The 23,312-nt window shown below is 35.2% G+C and overlaps 1 protein-coding gene and 1 long non-coding RNA gene across 5 annotated transcripts in view; one reads left to right on the top strand and one right to left on the bottom strand.

The window, feature by feature from the left end:
• Positions 1 to 23,312, top strand: part of tenm1 (teneurin transmembrane protein 1) — a 342,106-nt gene that overhangs the window by 282,778 nt on the left and 36,016 nt on the right. For all 4 annotated transcript variants that reach the window (XM_015351452.2, XM_015351454.2, XM_015351453.2 and 1 more), the window contains one exon: positions 1,308 to 1,540. In XM_015351452.2, coding sequence (XP_015206938.2) covers positions 1,308 to 1,540 — 233 coding nt within the window. The remainder of the gene's footprint in view (positions 1 to 1,307; positions 1,541 to 23,312) is intronic.
• LOC107077870 (uncharacterized) overlaps positions 1 to 23,312 on the bottom strand; it is an 84,213-nt gene that overhangs the window by 34,156 nt on the left and 26,745 nt on the right. Inside the window, exon 2 of the long non-coding RNA XR_001478849.2 lies at positions 6,511 to 6,623. This is a non-coding gene — a long non-coding RNA (uncharacterized lncRNA). The remainder of the gene's footprint in view (positions 1 to 6,510; positions 6,624 to 23,312) is intronic.

The raw sequence follows: 23,312 nt of genomic DNA, 5'->3' as shown, positions 1-23,312 counted from the left end.
AACATGGGTTCATGTTTATTCAAGAAGCAGAATCCCATATGACTATGGGTCCTATAGTACTCCTGAAGGTCATGTACAGTACAGACTTTGCTATGATAGGGTGAAATCTTCCCTACAAATTTAGCAAAGTCTTCCTCGTGTCTTAACTCTAGGGTCCAAGATACATGTAAATATGTTTTATTATTTTTGCATTTCATCAACACTACACCTGCAAAACATAATCTGAAAATGTTATCAGATTACAGTTTACAATACAATACTAAGACTTTTACAATCAGAATCATTCTTTCAAGCAAAAACCAACTTGGGACAAGGCTTATGCAAGATTTTTTTGTTTGCTATTGTTTTAGCTAGCAATGTAGGAGTTTTATTTTAAAAGTTTGCATATCAAAGATAATAGACACTAGGGAACTGGTTTTATGTATCCAATAAAATTTCGTTATTTAGCAAGACAGGTGGTATGTGCATCTGTTTTAAGTTTTTTTATTATCAGTTTTAACAACTGTCAGACACAAAGACACTTGTCAGAAAGGTTGTTTGAAATGACAAACATATGTAGCAATAAAATTTCAAAAAATATAGAGTATAGTAGAAATCTGTTCTTCTACAATAGGTTTACAGGCGGAAAAACTGTACTGGAAAATTGACTCTTTATTATAATATGAATATTAATTTGTTTTCCCTGGATGTCTTGTCAGAAGCAATTATGATAGTCCAGCTAGATTCTAGGCCACAACATCTAGATTGAAACAAAAAAGATATTTACTACATATGCACCAATATATTAAATAATGTGAATATGGTATGTAGTGTAAACTAATGCTTTAACTTTACAAATCGGAGAATGTTTTGATTAATAGAAGTGAGAGAAATGTGTCCCATGAATGTGTAACAATATGTGAGCTTCTTTCACTCAAACTAGCTCATGCACCTTTTACTTGTGTATACATCCATTGGAATGTCTACTAATGGGCATTTTACAAGTCTCTGATAAAACAGGGAGCAGTAATGCAATCTGTGTACCAACTTCCATTTCATATCAATAAGCAAATGTATTTTTTCTGTTGCATTAACAAAAAGAAGTTTAGGCCTTGAATTAAATAGACTTCTTTTTGTGTTCTTGTGTGGAACAAACATAAAAGGTTTTAAGGCTTGGTTCATTTATTCACTGTTTTACACAGGTTCCTGCATACCTAGCCATGAAGTATAAAAGAGCTTAAATTGTAAGGAAGTTAAGGGAAAACAACGTTAATGATTCACAATAAAATTATGATAGTGATGATGGATGTTTTTACTTTTTTATCCAGCACAAGTCCAGCTCATAAGTATTACTTGGCTATGGACCCAGTGAATGAATTCCTATATCTGTCAGACACCAGTAGCAGAAAGGTCTACAGACTGAAGTCTCTCGCTGAGCCCAAGGATCTGGCTCGGAATTTTGAATTGGTGGCTGGAACTGGTGAACAGTGCCTTCCCTTTGATCAGAGTCATTGTGGAGATGGGGGGAAAGCATCAGAAGCTTCTCTCAACAATCCTAGGGGTAAGTCTGCCACAGAATTCATAGAATTCTTCATAGTTAGTTAGACACATTTTAAAAGTTTAAGTGAATTGGGCTAAATCATAATGTGTGCATGAGATGTTCCTTAGATTAGTGGTCTACAGCGACTTTGTCTGGGAAAAATGTGTTTGGGAAAATGACAGTCCTATTTATACTTCTGCAAAAGTTTCATACACAAATTCAGCACTGATTACAGTTTCTACTGAACAGAGAGTAGGTGTGGAAAGTGAGATTTGAGGTGGTGGTTGTTTTTCATTTATGTATTCTCCCAATGGTAAATAGCTTGCTGTTATCTTGATCAAAGCCCAGCTTCAGTGCAGTTCAGACCATATTGCTATGATGAATAACTCATTGGTCTGCCAAGCACAGACAGTCTGCTTTTTCTTGGTGGAAATGTGGAAATGAAAAGATAAAAGGGTTGAAGAAAAACAATAGTACTCATATTTATGTTGAAACAAATATGTTTAAATATGTTCAACAAAACTAGATGCAAACTACGTATTTTGAAGTAATACGATAAAACAAAAAATGGTAACCCTTGTCTCTCATGATACATCATGTTGATGACTTATCACTTTAGACTGGAACCACAGCACCATGGAAATGGCACTGTACTCAGCATACTTGAAAATCAGAAGCATCCTTTGTACGCCCTAATGAAAATGAATAAAATCGACCACAATAATACATTATAGGCTTACAAAGTAATTCTAGACATGTTTTGTTCTGCCTCTACATCATATGAGCCCTATAAGATAATTTTTCTGTCACTTTCATAAAAAATATTCCAGGCTGAAAGCATAATGTTTTAGCATTCTGTGTGTGCAACACAATGCAAATATAATATCTCAAAAATTCCATCGAAGGCATTCATTTGTTTTCATTTTTTCATTTTCTTCTTGGCATTTGAAATTCCATTGAACAGTCTCAGTGGGAAGAACATTTGTAATTAAAAAAGAAAATGTACGTCTTTCCATGATTAGTATTAATAAGTGTTTTGTTTTCAGACACGTAATTAGCATAGGATTTAATTACTAAAATTGCAGATAAGGTAAGTCCTTTAGCAATAGTGGCAAACAGAAATGAGAAAATAAAAGACCCAACACAAAGAGTCTCAATGCTTCACTGTGAAGCATTTTTAGAAAATAATTTGAGTTTCATAAGTATGTCTGAAGGAAGTCCTTGTAATGTCATTAATTTTTGAGGCTTTAGCCAATTGATGTCCAAATCCTCAAATCTCTCCAGCTTTGAAGTTCAAGTAGAGTCACTAAGTTTGCCTAGGATCGAAATTCCTGTGAATTTTTTAAACAGCTAATGTGTTTAAAAATGAGGTTCAGAATAACACGAGCAAATAACTGAGGATGGATTAATCTCTGAGCTACTTTCTATGAGGAGAGACGTCTGTTTTTGATGCCAAGAATTATTGTTATGTAGACCCCTTATCTGCTCAAAACCGGGCAGAGAGCAGCTTAGCTTGCACCACACAGACCCATTTAAGATCAAAATGGATTCAGATTCAGTCAGCCCAGAATTCTGAGGTCCCGTAGCCCAAAGGTGGAAGAGTAATGCCTTTATCACGTAGTAACATACTGTAACTGCCGCTCTCTTTTGAGCAAAGTGTTTTCCCAGAGCCCCTATTACTGACTCATGCATTTGTAGTACGACAACAGATGTGAGGGGGCACAAATCCACATTTTGAAAGGAGAAGCAGGTTGATGTGGGTAGAAAATTACGCGCTGTGAAGAACAAAAGTGCATAAATGCAATTGGCATGTGAATTTGAAGTACCATGACTAGGAAAGCTGTTATGACACAAAGAATTTTGGCAGCAAACATAAAGCCTTTTCACAAAAATAATAATTCCAAAACACTGTATCAGAAAAGTGCCCCTGTATTTAAATAATAGCTTATTTCAAGCCTGAGCAAGTCCAGGATGACAAATTTGGACTAGCTGGACAAGGGCTGTAACTAAGTGGGTTAAAGTCATGCCATTTGTCCAGTTTAAGTAGCATATTGCAATGTCTATATGTCCCTGATACAAATGCAACTGGCCCACGACAGTTTTTTAGTTCATGCTTACTTAACAGTGAGTATTGGCATTCTTACTCATCCCACGGTAATCCAGTTTCCCTACTGTACAAAAAATATCAGAACTGTTTTATGGCTCCCTAGGCTGTGCGGCATTAGCAATCCTTTGTCATTGTCACCTCTGTGGAGGTTGTATTCTGTACACTTTTTCTTATTTTTTATAATCTATTCTCCCTAACTGCCTTCTCTAATACATTTTATAAAAGAAGTGTGTTATGGGGAACAAGGGTGGGAAGGGAGAGTTTCCAACTATTCCTATTCAGATGCAAAATAGGCATAGAGCTTGTGATTTTGCAACAGACCAAGATCCAGACAAGACATTCTCTTATATAATAACACTGAAATTTTCCCTGTGGTCCAATGCAATAGTAATTTAACCTTTTACAAAGTATTTTCCAGTTAATTTTAGTACCAGTCACAACAAGTTTGTTTGTTCACATCTAGATCATTTCTGAATGTGGTTTATTTATGAGAAAGAGTATGCTTTCAGGAAGGTGCTTATGAGAATTTCCAGATATTGAGTCATGTTATTTTTGTGTGCGGTCCTGATTTGAGTTATTTTTGTTTTTATATACTTTTTGAAAAAAAGACGGATTAAAAAAAACATTAATAATGGTTGTGAACTGCAGAAATACAGTATGTCTTTAAGAGCTACAATGGAATTCTTTGCATTTTTTAAATTAATTAATAGGTCAGTTCTAACCAGTGCTACTACATAATGGAATGTGATTCTGATAACAAGGCCTTTGGGAACATTCTTAATCCTGGTTATGCTGTTTGCTTTCTTTACTGTGAGTAGTAATATGTGATGCTGATGAAATTTTAAATACTTATAGAAAAAGATAGTTGCGTCATAGACATGATTTTTCCATATGATATTAAAAAAGATTACTGTGGTGTTTCTGAGGGGAAATTATTTTTTAATCAAGTGTAGGCGTTACATTTCCCTTTTTTTTCAGTAGAGAGAACATCCGTTTTCACAACAAAGAGAAAACAAGGACAGAAGAAAAGTCTAAAATTTGACATTTGATAAATGCTTTCATTCCCTATTAACTTCCTATGTCATGGCACATTTTTGCTTTTAGTAAATGTTAAAAAAATTGGGCTGCTACTGTAGCTTTGAAGACAACTACCATGATATTTGCACCTCATGTCTGGACTCTTAAAACACCAGCTATTATAAGATCACTTTATTAGCCATATACAGTTTCTTACATTAGGAATTTGTCTTTTCGCATACCCCAGCTTGCTCTCCATGAGACACACAGGCACACAGATGGGGAGAGAAAAACTTGGGTTCTGAGCGCAGGGTCAGCCATTTATATGGCGCCCCTGGAGCAGTTGGGGTTAAGGGCCTTTTTCTTCAGGGGTCCAACGTAGTAGGATTCCTCTGCCGGCCACTGGATTTGAACTGGCAACCTTCCAGCCACATTAAGTTTTCTTAGTAAATTTGGAAGCCTGTATAGTCACTGATGATTAGTGATGAACTGACTCATCTCTTACTTGTCCATCCAGCAACATGTTATCTTCCAGTCTGACCCTGATAAATCCATTTCTTTTTCTATTTAAGTCATTTTAATGAATCCATAGTTTTGTTTTTCAAGTAGTTATTTATACAGACAACTTGCATTACCATTGCTATTCACTGCATGTTGCAGTTACCTAAAAGGTAATAGTATCATAAAAACTAGGACTGAACACTGATACTTCTGTTTTTAGAAAGTTTACTTTCTGGTAATTTTTTGTATTTTGTAATATATATTTCCATTAATTTATATCAGTGAATATAAGAAAAGGTTCCTTCTGTCGATTTAAAAACAGTATTATAGATCTGTAGTCTCCTGTTAGTGGAATGTGTGACTTACATTATAATTTGAGCACGGTGCTTTATACCATTATAGTATAAAACAAAATGTTTACATTTTGCAGTTTAATGAAGTAGCATACGGTTTTTGTTTTATGATTGTGCCTTTTAAATAATCTTCAGTTCCAGCTTGTTTGACAATTAATATTGCTAGAAAAAATAAGTAAACCAGCCCTCAATTCAGACCAAAATTTTGGAAGGTGAACTTTTTCATAAATAGTGTTAAGACAAGGTATTGCAGGAGATAGATTGTGAAAGATGACATTCATGCACTATTTGCTAAATCAAGCAGTGAATCAATTACGAATGCTGGCAGGTTTTTAGATGGCATTCAGTCACTGTCAGAGGAGTCACCAGTATTACTTTATCAATCTGTCAGCACTCCTGATTGACAGAAGAGCATTTGAATAATACAGACAGATGGTTTCTAATTTGTTCTTTTTTTCTGCCCTTTCATGTTTGCTAGATAGCTGAATACCAAAGCTATATTTGTGTTATATACATTGATAATCAAATTAACTTATTACTCTATTCATGCATGTGTATTTTTAGAAATATAAAGTGCACAGATTCTAGATATTGATTAAATGCTCTTTTTTGCCATTTTGACTAAATAATCACTCATGACTGACTTTGATACTCTCGAGCTTTGTTGCATATACATCATCTCATACAGTAAGTGAAAGAGTTGAGCCTTTGAGGTGATTTAACCTCTTGAAACCAAGCCTAGTGAAGTCAAGAAGTAAACAGAAAGGAAGCAATGTACTTTGAGCGGTGCCTTTGTGCCACCAGTATTTTAGAGCAACACCTCAGGTGAAAACATGAGCAAGTCATCTTTAACATTGAATCAAGGTAATGAGTAAGCCACTCTTGGTACATGTCAGTGAGTGTGGCGCAAATGTACACAACAATACACGAGACCAATCAAAGGTCTGGGTAGGAGTGTCTAATCTCTACAGAATTCCATTTGTAGTGATTGATGGTAACCTGACAACACCTACCTGCACTGATCAAATCCTGGATTCTCACTTGCTGCCCTTCATATTGGTTCATTCTGACATGATGACATTCTATCAGGACAATGTATGTCCTCATGCAGTGACATCCACAGAATCTACAAGAGTAATGGGACAGAATCTCACAGTAAGTACAGCATCTGCAACTTTGTGCAAAGCATGCATCGCGGATGTATAGTTATATTGCCCTACACCAGTGGCAATGAACAGTGCTAAATTATGACACATGTACATTAACAGAAATAATTTACATATGTCATGTCTGTTCATACAAAAAATATTGAGTCATTTCCCTGGTAATTTGTACATTCTACAGTGATAAGTGCAGTTATAACTAATCCATTTCTCCTGATGCTTTGTATATTATGTTTTGGGGTCCATTTGCTTTTAACCTCTTCATCCAATCTGTGAGCTGGTGTCTGTCCAGACAAGCAACAGGCACAAGACAGAATATACCCTGGAGAGGATGACAGTTCATTGCAGGACACACTCACACACAAACACAGACTAACCACACACTCACACCAAGGCCAATTTTCCAAAAGCCAATTAACCAACAAGTATGTCTTGGGACTTTGGAAGGAAACCGAAGCACCCAGTAAAAACCTATGTGAACATGGAGAGAATATACAAACTCCACACAGATAGCACTCCAGGTCTGGAATTGAACCCAGCGCTCCAGAGCTGCAAAACAGCAGTGCTAAACACTGTGGCACAATGTTACCTCTGCATAGAGCAAATTCCCAATGAATAATAAATCAAGATCAGAAATCCTTTATCAATCTTTGTGAGACGTGATAACAGATTGTCTTCTCCTAACACAGATATTTTAATATGGACCATAATATGACCCCTTTATTTAATTTAATCTGGAATCATAAGACGGAAAACAAATGTAAAACAACACCTTAGTACTTTTCTGTTTGAGTATTGATCTTTCATTAGACCTAGCTAGGTCAATGACTAACTCATGTACTTTGTAATAGCATGGGTTCAGACTCAGGTGACACTCTTAATGAGTACTTCTTAAGTAGGTTAGAAAGCAGCAGTGTTTGGTGACAGATTTCTGCTCCTGTTTCATAAATGCAGAAGCACTTTGCTTGTCCTTGGAAAGACTGACTGTGTGGAAAAAAACAAAAAAAAATCTTATCTGAGCTGAGAAAAGAGTTATCTCCCAGTGCCAGCTCAGGGTAGCTTAAGTCACATTTATGAAAACTTAATCCTGGGAACTCTTAAACCTGGAGTGATATAAATTAGTGGCATATTAACTGGAGCCCTTTGATGTTAATATCAAGAAGAGGTGACACAGGACTGTCACCCACACACCTGAGATTTGCACAAACAGCAGTGATTCAGTCAAGCATAGCCGACTCTGCTGAAGCTCGGTAAGCAGGAGCTGTTAACTGAAATGCCCTTTAGTGATAGCAGAATACATTAAAGATTATTGCATTGTTTTCAGGTAATCTCTTGCCTGACACACTTTCTGCAATTTTTCAAATGAGACAGCCTAAGGAAGAAATGAGTAAGGTAATGACGGGCTTACTTCAACCCCATTTGAATCTCTTCCCAGCCCACTTTGATAGCTGGCATTAAAACAAAAAAAAACAAAAAAGCTGAAAGTCAATTCCCAGTGCTCAGCTTCATGTGATCAGCATTAAATAGTTCTGTCACTTAATTCTGAATTTTAATGCAAGGCTTTGTCAGTTGGCAGGGATATACAAGAAGAGTATAAGCAAGGAGTTTGAAAGAATGCCTGGATTGTAAAACAATGACTCCAATCCATGTGAAGTGCAGCATTAACTTTGACAGCTAATTAGCTGTAGGTTTAAAGTCATCTGCATGATCAGACTTCTGCAAACTTTGAACAGTTTTGGATGCTTTTCTCTGATTTTGCATTTGCTCATGTCTTCCACAAGAGCTTATTTTCACATGACCAAAAAAACAGGATTCCTGAACCCGGGTTTGTTTTGAACAACACTCAAAACAATGAATGCTAAGGAGCCCTCCAAAGTCTTTCCAATTCCCCTTTCTCACTGAGCAAATGAATCAATGAATGTAATGCAAATCCTGAGACGCCAACATTTGTGTTGTGATTCTAATTGATTTGGTCAGGTTTACAAGCACCAGTATTTGTTAGCATCTTTATTTTTAACAGTGGTATAAGTATAATTGTTATTACTTGCAGATGGAAGAGGCAGTGGAAACAGTGTTGGTGGTAACACTTACAAAATTGTAATATTGATGAAGAATTTCAATCAAGAAACACCTCTTTCATTATCAGGTGATCTAAGAAACAAATGTTATCAATTTCATATGACAAGTCACTGCAAATGCCTGGAGATTTTGCTATCACTGCTTGATTTGGTGTAAATGCCCTTTTACAATAAGCATTTGGGAATTTCAAAGGACTGTGGGACTGTTTGACAGTGGCGTGTTTTATGTACCTTTTGGAAAACATTACATTGTCTAAAGGATACTGGATTATTATTTAGCACCCCGTTGTATTTTAGATCAAGCAATGTTGAATAAATCATGTTTATTGATGTATTCATTCTTTCATCTAAACCTTAGGTATAATTTTGAATAACTGTTTGACAGACTGACAGAAAATTCAGGACAAAAATACAATGCTTTACTGCCCAGAGTGAAACAAAGCCAAACACCTCAGCCTTTTTACTGTACCACAACGTTTCGCAGGATAAACATTGGGATTTAAAGAAAGCAAGGTGTAAAAACTGCTGTGAAATGTACACATGCAAGATAAAATACAATAGAAACTTTATAAACTATAAAATATAAACTTCCTCAAATTATATTCCAGTTGTTTCAGACACCCCCAAACTGTCTTTTTGCAAGCCATATTGGCAGAATCTGAGTTTATGCTACTCTGACAACAGCTATTGTTTGTGCGTCAGAATCCTACTTTCCCAGATGAAGTCACTGCTGTGTGGCCAGAATAGAATTGTCTTGCTTCATTCGCACTTGTCTTAACAGAGGACATCCAGTAACTGGATGTACAACTGTCAAAGACTGGATTTGAACCTGCTGTCTTCCACTTGTACGAATTGTCCTAAGTTCTCAGGAGAGCCTTATACCACATTATACCAATTGGCACACCTAGAACAATTTGATCAGGCCAGTTTAAAAGGCAGTCTTCTGCTCACAGTAGATATTTCTTTGAAATGTTTTTTCCAATTATTTTTTTTGCTAATGCACTTTAAATGTTAGATTGTATTTACCATTAAAATTCTCTATTTGTTAATCAGAAAACTCAGTTTTGTAGAAATGAATGGACATTTTTAAATCCTAGTTGCCCAGCTTTCTTAAATATGTATTAAAATTTAGCAAAGGTCTCACTCATAGCAATTAATAAGGACCTGTGATATATTAAAACATTTCAATTTAAATAAATTAAATTAATTTAAATGAAATATCCATTTTCAAGATTTTTCTTTTTAAATGTGGACTAGAGAAAAACATATTTTACATGTAATTCGAAGGTAGTGTCCCGTGTTTGGACCTACATTTGCTGTGTTTTTATATTTATCCTGTCTCAATTTTTCATGAACAAAAAAATGTTTATTTTAAATAATATAAGTTTGTCCATTTTCAAAAGATATTTGGACACAAAGAAATAAGATGCTAAAAATTGTATTTTTTGTCAACTAAATGTAAAATACAATGAAGTCTCAGGGACCTGCAACAAAAAACCTACAGTATAAGAAAAACAGAAAAACAAAAAAAGAAAAATCGTACAATAACTAAAACTAATTTACTTCTACAAAAACATTTAATCAAATTGATAGCATTCTATAGGCACATAAATTCACATCTAATGGAAATAGAACATTTTATGGATCATTGCTTGATTACATCATTTTAATTCTAAATGCATTTTTATAACTTAACAGATATTCAGTTTAATTTAAATTGTATCTGAACAATTGTAAGCATGGACAGAATAGGAAAATTAATTATTCCTTTAATAACATAGCAGAAAATTGCTTGTCCATGAGAGAAGACTTCTCTACAAATATGCAATTTAGAGGAAATTAAATTAATTAATTTTAAAGGTTCTTCTCAACCAATAATGTGAACATGTATTTAATTACAGAGACATTTTAAATATCCTGTTCCTTAGAAAAGCTTCCAGCATTAAGCATTGTGAATTAAAATTGTTTTTTAGTTACAGAGTATTTTTTTTCTATTTCCATTAACAAACAATTTAGTGTGTTTTTGCTTCAGAAGGAGGTTTCGTTTAGGTCCCTAAGCAAGCATTCTTATAAAAAAAAATGTATTCAGTATTTGCTGTGTGACAGTTCTCATCTACTGTTTATATGGCCAATTATCAAAACCTCATGGGGTCCAAAATCAAGAAACATCATACTAAACCTTCTCCTGAGGGAAAAGGAGCTGTCCACACAATCAATGTAGAGGGCATGAACATTTCAGAATTACAGCTTCAATCAGCATGCACTGGCATGGAAACTGCCACTGCCACTTTAATGAGAAAGCATAAATGGCCGACGCAATCATCCATGAATGCAGACACTGAGGCGAATCTGATGGATCAGGCTTTTTTGATGAGAACCAACTGTGTGTGGACAAAAGCTTTAAGAAACTCTTAGTGAAGTTGAGAAGGCTTAAGATAAAACACCACGCTAGAACTTTCTGACCAAGCAACATACAGTAGATTTACATCTTAACATGACAAAAGGGTAGGAGATCCATGGGTCAAATCAGTCTTTTAAAAATTACTCTTTTTTGGTCTGTACCGACAAAGGCATAAACATTGGTTCAGACATCATGAGAGGTACAGTATACACATCTCCCAGGAGGTTTCCTTAGAGAACTGGGCATCAGAATTCCTTCCGACGTTTTCCATAATAGAATTAGACTAGTGCGTCTAAATATAACTTGATATGCCTGTTGCATTAATTTTACTGGACACCCCACTTTTAGCCCCCGCCAGCACCACCACAATAACAGAAACTTGATTTTTGAGGGGAAAGAGCCATGAATTATACAGGGTAGCCATAACTGCGCACTTAAAACGAACACACATGCATAGAGAGTTGAAGAGAATTCCTGTCGACAGGTTCTTCAGAATAAAGATTGAGTTCAAAAATAACTTTCCTTCATCTCTTTCTTAAGTAGTACATTTAATATTAACATTTCAGGATTTATTACAAGACTGGAGAATCATTTTAAGTGAATCTCCTAGTACACATGGTTTTCCGTTCATGTCCTATTTAAAATTTATAAAAACAAGTGTTTTGCCATTGAAATAATTTTAAAAGTATTAACGTACATAGCTTTAAAGCTTTTGCTTTATTCTCTCTTCTCTCAATGTTTCTCCACACATTAAATAAAAAAACAATAGGAAAATGTGTGTTTTGTTAAATAATTAATTCCTGAGTGGTGTAGTGATGCAATTACCTTCACTAATGAGAAAAAATTAAATGTGGAGAATCATAGGTGTTGATGTTTTCATGTGATAATTATGTATTTTGTGGAGTTTATTCAAGTTTGTGCCCTTAAAATATGGATGGAATCCAGATTTATTGGTTCAAAGACAATTTGTTCAGTAGGTGGCATTACTCTTGGGGATCTAATTTATTTTATCCTTTGTCAAAACAGTCAATGAAATCTGATGGAATCACAATTCAATTGCTTATCTACTAATAAAAATATCTGAATAGATGTCTGAAGGTCATCGCATTTTATGAGCCCCTTATGATATTACAGTATATTTATATTATATATTGTTGTTCAAATTGCCTTATTCTATAATACATAATCAAGTGTACCCCAAGTGTAATTCCTTATTTAAAAAATATATAAAATGAGCACATTAGCATGTCAATTTTATTTCCATTGAAAACCAATATCAATAATAAAATGAAACTTCTACTGAAAGTTTTGCTCATTTTACTTAAAAAAATATGTTTCTTATTATTCTATTCCAATTAATACTATCAATAGGAAATTTTCATATTCCCTAACTCCTTTTCTCAGTTACACAAGCTGGAATTCTGTGACATTTCCAATGTGATTGCTGTAGAACTGCATTGTATGGGATAGGCAATTTTTTTCCAGGGTCTAAATTTACATGTCTGTGCCAGGCATGTAATTGTCTTATGATGTAATGGCATCCTTAGGTTTACATGACATTCAGGATTTTCTGTGTAATTTGTTCATGCTGTCACACCATGCAAATGTGTGAAATATGATCTCAATAAAACAATGAAAATATAGAGGATATATTGTGCAAAGTCATCTCCACACACATATGAGTTTATCAGAGTTTACACAAGAAGTGTGATCCAAACCTTATCTCTCACAGGGAAGAGCATAGTGCACCTGAGCACTTTCGGGCACTGGAATACCATACGGTTTTATTAGGTCTAAAGTCACTGGTCTTGAGTGCATGACATTTTATTTTTCATTCTGCCTACATACAATTCGGAAAGTGCACACATCAGTCAAAAATGAAATTCTAAAAAAACTACATCAGCAAATCCTCTTCCATCTCCGAAGTAAACTACAGTAACAAAAGCCCCCGCCTACTCAGAACAAATATATTTTTGAATCTCAATGACAGAAATGAGCTGTCGGAAAGAGCATATATTTCCTGGAGATGCTGAAAAAATGTGGTTCTTTTTTGTAGCAGAGGCAACAGGCAAAAGGTTAATCACTTAGATTCATACAAACAGGATGAAAAGTGATAAAAATCAATCTCAACAACAGCAAACACAGCATCAGTGCATGTGAAATTTGTACTTTTGTTGTAACAGTAGCCCATAACGTGTGTACATGATAAAAGATTTTTTTCCAATGAGTAAGTAAAATTTAAAGCAGGTAAAATCAGACCTCTAGGTATCTTCTGTTATAAGTTTATAAAATAACATAAAAGATTAAATAAATGTAAAGATAGGTAAATCCTATAATACTCTCCTGTGTGTTAAGTTTTCATAAACTACTCTGCACCTGGTGATAGCAAATTTTAGTAAATAACTATTTAAAAATAGCATTTGTATTTATTACAAGACTGGAGAATCCTTTTAAGTGAATCTCGCATTACATATGGTTTTCTATTTATGTGCTATTTAAAACGAATAAATCTCTTTACTTTAATCATTTACGTGTCCACAGATGATGTACAGTAATAGAAATATTTTACACAAAGTATAAAACTACATGCATACCCATACATTCATTAATTGCATTTTTTTCAACAAGGTTAAATGAATAGCAACACTTAAGCATAATTCTTGAAGGGGTAAGGCTATTTAAGAGAAATTAAGTGGAATTAGATTATATTAAATCAGTGGGGAAATGGATGGCGACAGTTTAAATAGATACTACCTGAAGCAAAAAACAGAATAAATTTATCAAGAAAAAAATACTATTAAGTCAAAATCATTAAGTCAAAAGCTAAAAAATAGTATTCCAACTGGTTCAACTATTACATTGGGAAAAATATAAGCAAAGGGTGCGTTTTATTTTTAAAAAGATTACGAAACAGCAGATCCAGTTAAAGAAAAATAGTACAACAAATTGCAAGCAAAGGTAAAAAAGGAAAATAATAACTAAATAAGTATTTCACTCATACTGTATGTTCACAAACGAAGAAGTCAACAATGTGCCTCAGGCAGCAGAGGAACAAAGTTCTGTTTTGAATAGTTCTAGCACAGAAGAGGGAGATGTGTTTCAGGTAGTAGAAGCTCTCAAGATAAATAAACCCTGAGGGCTTAATGGTATCTTGTGCTTGAGAAAATAACATCTGTTAGGCAGAAGCCATTGACACCACTCTTCCAACAGTGGATAAAGACCACTGTACTACCCATTGACTAAATAATTGCTAATATAGTACCCTTCTATAAAAAGGGTGTGAAAATGAAACCAAGTAAATATAAACTAATAGTTCTGACTTTTATTACATGTAAGGTAATGAAGACTATTATAAGAACTAAACTAAAGAATCACTACAGGAAATAGCATGTATTTATAAAAGGTAGGCCTTACCTAAAGAACTTAAAACTTCTTTGAACAAGTGACAGCAATAATGGCTGCACAAAAAGGATGACAATATAATATGAACAATTAATTCAAAACCTTTAGGTGACATTCCAGAAAATGCTTATGTTTGGATTGAGAATCGGTTATTAAATAGAAGACAAAAAGGGTACATACAGGGAACAAATACTAATTAGAGTAATGTAATTAGTGGAGTAATGCAAAAATCTGTACTAGGACCACTGCTCTTCTTAATTTATGTCAGTGATCGACAATTGTCTGGAATAGTGACCAATCTAGTTTGCAGAACAGATACGTAAATGCTGTAGAAGCAGATGATGACATTTAATGTTTAAAGTAGTACATTTAAACCAGACAATTAAAAGTACATTTAAAGTAGACAATTGCTGGATTTTTCATGCAGATAATAATAACAGAAACTATAAATACAAAATGTGAAATGCTGAATTAAAGAGGCTACTCATGAAAAAGTATTTTGTATTTATGTTCACTCATTATCTTCTAAACAATGTGGGAAAACAATTAAAAAGGAAAAAAATATGCAAAGATATATAGTTAAAAGCATAGATTTTAAATCAACAGATTATGTTTGTATAAAGAATACTAATGTGTATAAGAACATTGTGTATCATTTTTAGGAAACATACAGCTGCTCTTGAATCAGTCTAGAGAAGAACAGCCAAATACTGTACATTTAGGGGTCAAGGGAAACTAAGACCTACAGGCTGAAGGAATTGAACCTTTTTACCCTTGAACATTGAGAAGTATGAGGGGACCTGATACAAATATTTAAATTCCTTGTCAAGCCTTCATTAAAATGAGAAGTGAACCAGTGGATATATGTGAGAACTATGTGGAAGTAAAACTAAGCACTCTTCTTTACCAAAGGGGCTGTGAGTTATAAAACAAGCTACTGCATGTTGCTGTATGCTGGCTTCTTCCAAGAGACATCTAGGTGAGATCCTTTGATCAATTAATTACTACTAACAAACAGTCCAGATGGGCAGGATAGTGTCCTCTCATTTGTAACATTTCTTATGTTCATATGTTCTAATATGATTAAATGAAAATTTTCATATGACATCGTATTTGTAAGTTGTTAAAATAAAATATTAAACAGATATTCAAGACTCAGTTACTGGTATCAGTCATTTTTTTACAATAGTTCTAGATTAATAATAAATGTACTGTAATACCTAGATTGGGGAAATTAAATTTCTTTTTCTTATGAAATTTTGATTTTTTTACACTGTAAATTGCCATATTACAGTGTGTAGTATCCAATTATGCAATGTGTCAGCTTTATCTAACTTATCCATCTCTTTTGCTATAGTTAGTATCTTTATTTTGTGATAGGTAACAGCATTAACAATACAGGCAATTAAAATTTTTCCAGCTAAACAAAGAAGGCTTTCTAGCCCTGTTGAAGCATAGCAGCCATGTGCCATCCAACTGCATCTGAGCGCTAAGAACATGGCTCAATGATTCAGGCTTAGCATCAGAGAAGTGCTGTAATCCTGAAGTCAAAGATGTGTTATACCATATGGCACTGTGTAATCAGAGTAACTCAGAGCTGACAACAGATTACTGAAACACATAATGTAAAGGTGAAATGCCGAACCACATTTCCTTTTCATTATCATTTAATTTAAAAGTTGGTGTTCATTCTATGTTGTCCTGTTTGTATAATTTTCTAATTAGACGGCACTGCAAATGAGAAATGTGATTTTTTTTTCTTGTTGTACATAGATTCATTAATAATGTAGATATTAACAAATACACAGCAACAGATGTCTGATGACATTTAAGTAATCACTGGTACAGCTGTATATTACAGAAAATTGTCAAAGCCATCTGACATGCTGTCTATTAACTCTTTTGACAAAGAATACAAAAACAACATTCCTCTTAAATAAAAGCTTAAGTGCATTTTATATTTCCAAGGACCATGTTCCATTAGAATAAACAGTGGGAGTTTTTTGCCTGAAGCTGACAAAAAAACTCCTACAGACATTCTTTTAGGGTTGTCATTTTTCTAGCTTGGTCTGAGACTGATTTTGTGATTCTACACTTGAGTAAGCTAGGAAAGGATTTTTTCTCATACAAAAAACATTAGTTACCACCAGGGGTCCTCAGTAAAATAATAAAAAAAGAATATTAAATCATTAAAATCTTGCCATTCTTTTGTTAACCACAGAGAAGCAGATCTAAAATAGTTGTGGACATTTTGGAAGTATTTAATCCAAGTCTTCTTTTTTTAAACACAATTCCAATATATTCCACAAATGTATTACGTAAATTCCACATCTTTTAAGCTGAGCTGAAAATGGATTCCACAGAAAATATATCAGATTTTCTTCATCTGACAGTAAGTCACATACCTGAAGAAACTTTCACAGCTGTTATGTTTTTTTTTTCTTCCTTTCTGTGGTATAGACTGGAATTAACCTCTGCTTGTCACATTAAAATAAAACACTCTTACTGACAGAGGAGACATTACAAACTCTACATGATTTTAAAGCAGTAGAAAGCTAGCCACATCCTGATTAAAGAAGAACTATTCTAGAATATTGTTTTCAGTGTGGTTTAATTAATGTCTTTGTAGAAATTTACTGCGTTTGTGCAAATTCCGATAATACACAACGCCCTCGTGTCAGTATTTAATTCTCTTTTTAACAACTTATATTTTTTCGTAAACAGAAATTATTTATTCTATCTCACCTGAAAATTATTTAAATTAATTATTACCTTGATTGGTCTAAGATTCTGTTATACTAGATTTCATAACGTAGTACAGGTACAGTAGTTAGACAACACAACACAATTTACTAAATACTGCAAATTTCTAAATTATATTATTATCCTACATGGCACTACCATGTTCTAAACAGTGCAGAGAAAAAGTATGTGAACCCCCTAGGGTGATCCAAGATGTATAACACAAATTATTATATATTTACCATCCTTGTGTGAATATGTAAACCTTTATTGATTTAGCGTATTCGTAGTGCCTGGTACGTTATCCTGCTAATACAACTATCATAAACACTTTTACACACATTATGTAATTTGTTCATGTCCTTGTAAAGTCTGCAGCCAGCAGCCATATCACCCTGCAACTCACAACTGGCACCCCACTGAAGCTTAACAGGTGTGATCCTGGTCAGTACCTGGATGGGAGACCTCCTGGGAAAAACTAAGGTTGCTGCTGGAAGAGGTGTTAGTGGGGCCAGCAGGGGGTGCTCACCCTGTGGTCTGTGTGGGTCCTAGTGCCCCAGTATAGTGACGGGGACACTATACTGTAAACAGGTGCCATCCTTCGGATGAGACGTAAAACTGAGGTCCTGACTCTCTGTGGTCATTAAAAATCCCAGGGTGTTTCTCGAAAAGAGTAGGGGTGTAACCCCGGTGTCCTGGCCAAATTTCCCATTGGCCCTTACCAATCATGGCCTCCTAATGATCCCCCTCTATGAACTGGCTACATTACTCTGCTCTCCTTCCCACTGATAGCTGTTGTGTGGTGAGTGTTCTGGCACACTGTGGCTGCCGTCGCATCATCCAGGTGGATGCTTCACATTGGTGGTGGTGGAGGGGATCCCCATTACCTGTAAAGCGCTTTGAGTGGAGTGTCCAGAAAAGCGCTATATAAGTGTAAGCAATTATTATTATAAAGTATTATGAATCTGATTATAACATATTTTGTAGCGGCTATGAAGGCCATTTTTCAACCAAATTCAAATAAAGTGTTACCCAAAAGTAAAAGTGGTCATACAAAGAATCTGGGAAAAAGATTATTTTTTTAACTAGGCTCAGAGATTGCAGGAAATAAGTAAAAGTCATGAGGTGTTAGGCCACATACAGTATGTGTCATGTAGAAGTGACATACTTGCTGTTTTTACCTGTGGTTTTAACCCACTTTCGATACATCTGTTTGGTTTGTCTTAGAGATCATTCAGAAAATACAAGTGATGTTTTCACTTCCAAAAGGATGATCAATTAAATCTGATATGTCATTGTGTGTATGGAGCCAAATTCATTTTTTTTTGCTTATTTGCACTGCAAAAAAAGTAGCGGACATTAAGAGCTGGAGGTTTTATCTTAGTATATTTTATTGCACATGACATTTATTTTTTAATATGGACTTATTTGTTTCCAAAGAGACTCTAAAGAAACTCTGTTTCTAAAGAGTTTCTAAGATTGTCCGTGTGTGACGGACAATAAGTACAATTATTACAGAACAACATAAATAATCTCTCCTTATTGCTGTTTCATACACTATTGTAACTACAGATATTTATTTTTCAGCAGTATAGAGTTAGTTTAGGTTCTAAGATAAAACAATAACAATAACAATACAAAATTATTTCACATATTTGACTCAGTGTTATTAAGAAACAAAAAAACAACGGTTGTCAGAATTGTACTTGCAAAATTGTATATAAAGTTGCACAAAGATTCGTGAACAGTGAAATCAAGGCTCTTCATTCAGTAGAATTTAAAGAACAGTAAAACAAGCCAGTAACAGGGTAATCTTGAAACTATTTAGCCGAAAGTGTAATGAACAGTTCTTTCCGGACCCTATGCGGATGACACAATCCGACGGAGTGGGGAAACACTAGGGAAACGTCATGCAGGAATACGGGGCAGAAGACAAGGGGGCGTGTCCAAGGTGCGCTGGTGCACGGGGGAGGTGTGGCCGAGGCGAACAATCCGAGAGAGTAGTCCTTTGGGAATATCCAAAACACAAGGGTAAGTCCAAAACCGGAAGATCCATCAGAACAAGGAATTAAAAACCACGAAGGCCGGGTCGGAACCGGCAGACGGGGAACAGGAATGGGAACAGAGGTTAAAACCTTAACGGGACCAGGCGCTTCCAGGTCCCGGACTCGCACGATATGGAAATCAGATGCAGAGCCCGGATGAGCGTCAGCGCCTGGCTTTTACGGTGGGCTGGGAATGGGAAACAGGTGCAGAGAATAAAGTCTTAAGTGAAAGGGCTGGAGCACCCTTAAGGAGGGGGAACTATAATCGTGACAGAAAGTGCCAGTGATTCTACATTGCTGTGCAAATCCGGTAATAGAAATACAGTAGCTCAATTAAATTAACTCAGCAAAGAGCAGAACAAGATTCTCTATGAGAAAATCACAATGCAATGGCCACCTCATGGACGAATGTTATGTTTTAATTACAAAACTAAATTCTTTTCTAATAACAATAAGTTGAAGGTTTTTAATATGAAATTCATTCACATCTTAAGTGGGACGATCAGTCAGATTACTCCAGAAAAACCTAGTTTATTAGTATAGGCTCTCCTTCAACCCTGAATTGTTTGAAGCAGCCAGAAAATTGATGGATATTTATCAGTGAACCTCAGTGATTAATCCTTACAGTGTGCACCACTGATTCACTTGTCAAGCACTACTAACCAGTTCAGTATTATTGAAATTAAGGACCTACCATAGAATGAGAAACAAAATAAATTTGAAATCGTCTACCAAGTGTTTTTGGGTGAGACTTATGAATCTATTTTAATGAACTTTGTAATGCTTTGCCTGAATGTCACCAGACAAGAGTGAGTGTAAAATTTGGGCTTGTGGTGAAAAGGTCTCCAAGTCATTATGAATACACTGAATATGGTGTGTGCTAGTTCCTTTGACATGCAGTAATGGATGTTCCTTGATGCTTTCAAAACATTTTATATAGCTTATCCTGTATTTTTTGATCCGGGTTTTATGAATAGAAATCTTTCTTTTTACTTTTGAAACATTTACTTTTTTTTAAAAGATTTTTTCTTTTGTATTACCAAAGCTAACCCAGGAAGACCATTTTTTAAATCATGTGAATTGGTTGAAAGTGAAATCTTTTATTACAATCAGTCTTTTAAATCAGTGAAGGACAGAACCCTTTTCAACAACTTTGAGATTAATTCTTCAAAAAGATTGTTATGTTGCCTGTGCCATAACTTGGCACCAATTCATTTGAAGCAACCAGTGGTCCAATATTAGATAGTTTTTTTTATACCAGCATAAAGTGGATTTAATGAAAATTGAGGGGGTATTGTTGGATACTGTTCCAGTTTAGTGAAGTAGACAATCTTTTTTTCTAAAAAATAGAACATAGTACTTCTGCGCTAAATAATTTTGTTCTTAGTAACTTCATCTTTGAAGTGACACCTTAAAGATGTACGAAATGTGGAAAATGGGGTGAGGCCATTTTGCACAGCTTGGATGAGGCACTCCTTCTCGAGGGCTAAGAAATAACTGTTGGAACGTTAACCACATGTGTGCACAGATTGTGTTTTTCTTAAATTTAAGAAAGGAATGGGATTCATTGCAAGCAGGGAGAAACGCAGACTGCTAGACAGTAGATCAGCCCTGAAGGGACCTGCCTTTTTTAATCTTTCTGCCATGACAGGATGATGAAGCAGTTTCGGAGAGGTGTGAAATGGTGCACCTGGCCTGTGGAGAAACACAGTGCTCCAGCCTCGTTTGCTATCAATCTCCCACTTTGCCTTGAGTTCACAAAATACATTACCCATTGAACAGAAAAGGTCGGTGTTTTTATAGCAGAAAAGTCACAAATTGTTTGATTTTAAATGGCTTGAACAGCAATATGGTAAATGGGCATTTCTAACAGTTTGAAGCTGAGGAAGAATAAATGTGACACCGGTGCGTGACAGACAAGAGATTCAATTTTCAGCCTTAAGCTGGGATGTGTAATTCAGATTCAGGCCCTCTGATGAATGAAATGAACCTTTGTTTAGCTTGTGTACAATTTTGGCAGTAATATCTGTCAAGATGTGTGATGGGTAAAATGCATGTTTCAGGGAAATGCATATATGTAGTATTTTACCTTTACATAATAATGCATATGGGCAGAAGCAGCATTTTACAATGATTGATATTGTGGATATTGATCAGAGAGTGATTGCCATAACATTGCCAGCTGACAATCCCCTTGATAAACCTGTAACTAAGGAGAATCATGTTGAGGGAAAAAAAAAACTTTAAGTGATAAGCTACTAGTTTTCTCTCAAACTAGGACTTTAAATAGTGATTCAGTAGTGACTGAAATGTATCTCAGGAAAAGGCAGCAGTCTGTTAAATTTCTTTATCCCATTGTACAGTATTACCTCTTTTCTTTATAATGTCCTTGGCAAGTTAAGGAGAATATTTTTAAGGGCAGGACAATGTTGTACAAAGGAGTGTTAGCTCTGTTGCACTTCCCACCTTGGTTGCCTTATTCTGAAAGTTTAAAACAATAGATATTGTTGTGCTGTATGGATATTGTAGCCATTCTTGAGCCATGAGGAAAGTAATCAAGAGGGAAGATACTGAACTAACTCACTATTAAATCATTGAGTCAGTAATATTAGGTCATCAATATTTAACAGTGACCAAACCATCTTAGGAATGTTATTATTCCAGCCTTCATGGGTTGGATCATAGGATAAAATGGAATAACGGGATAAAAAGGGATAAACAGAAGAACAGACAGTAAAGGAAGACACCATCATCCATTATCTTCACCATCACAACAAGATTGTACCGTGAGAGAGTTTACCTCCTTCAAAACAGCCTAGGTCTTATGTGTTTGGAAATTCTCATTTCCTAGTAGCTAGTTAGCTAAACATCTCACTCCTATTTCAGTGCGGACTTGTCCTACTCCTGAGTAGGAAATTGGTTCCTATTAATTTGTTAAGAAAGAGAGATTTAGTCATGGTTGGAATACAATTTTGTTTATTAAGATACAGTTTCCATCTTGGCCTGCTAAGGTGTTCTATGCATTTATACTATGGAGGGGCAGGGTCTGCAATTTTCAGACCGGATTCCTGATGCGAACTAACCAATGTGATCCATGAGTTATAACAGGTAGAACAGGTTTGGTTTGGGAGTCAGACATGATGTTAGCCTTTTCTGTACATTATACTTTATATATGCATGTATAACTTTTTAAAGTTTACCCATCTGAAACTTTAATTCAAAATAACTTAGCATTTGTATCCATTTATACAGAGTGGCATTTTGGAGAGGCAATCAGCTCTCTAGAGCCTTGCTCTAGAGTACAACAATAGTGCCCTACTCAGGAATTGAACCAAAAAGCTTCCAGTCATGAGTTCACACCCCTAACTATTTATTTCACACTGCTGCATCTGCACATACTGCTCCATTGTAGTAACTGCAACCCAACACATTTTCTACATGTGCTGCTGACAAAGGGAAGCATGACATATCGCAAATTCCCTCAACGGGTGTGCAAAGTATCGACCCAGTTTATTCACTGGAACAAATGCAGTAGCTGAACAATATTCAAGGAGACACATTGAGCAACTATGAATTTCTAACAAAAAAGGCTCCGTCCCAAACATAGTGATGTCACTGATTACGAATAGATGAGTGTAACCAAGTGCTGGGTTCACTTCTAGCTGGAATTCCCCAATAGACTGTGTCAAACTTCTTCAGACATTGTCTAAAATGATCAGTGCAGTTATGAGATGTTATAGTGTCATTCACAGCATCAATAAGAAGGCACTTGCAGGAGATTCACATGTAATCACACTTTCACAATTCAGATGGCGCCTCTGCACCTCAAGCACCTCTGTAATTGCCTTCAACCATTCAGCAGCTATACCTACAACACACAAATGTAAAGGCCTTTTATAAAATGCAGATGCCTTGCAATAACCACTGCTAATGGCAGCCATGCAAGACATTGCTAGGGTTGTGCATCTTACTCTTACTCTTAGG

This window comes from Lepisosteus oculatus, chromosome 8 (genome assembly GCF_040954835.1).
Source record: "Lepisosteus oculatus isolate fLepOcu1 chromosome 8, fLepOcu1.hap2, whole genome shotgun sequence".
NCBI classification, from domain to species: Eukaryota; Metazoa; Chordata; class Actinopteri; order Semionotiformes; family Lepisosteidae; genus Lepisosteus; species Lepisosteus oculatus.
The sequence above is the reverse complement of the archived record's forward strand: the minus strand, read 5'-3'. Positions and strand labels throughout refer to the sequence as shown.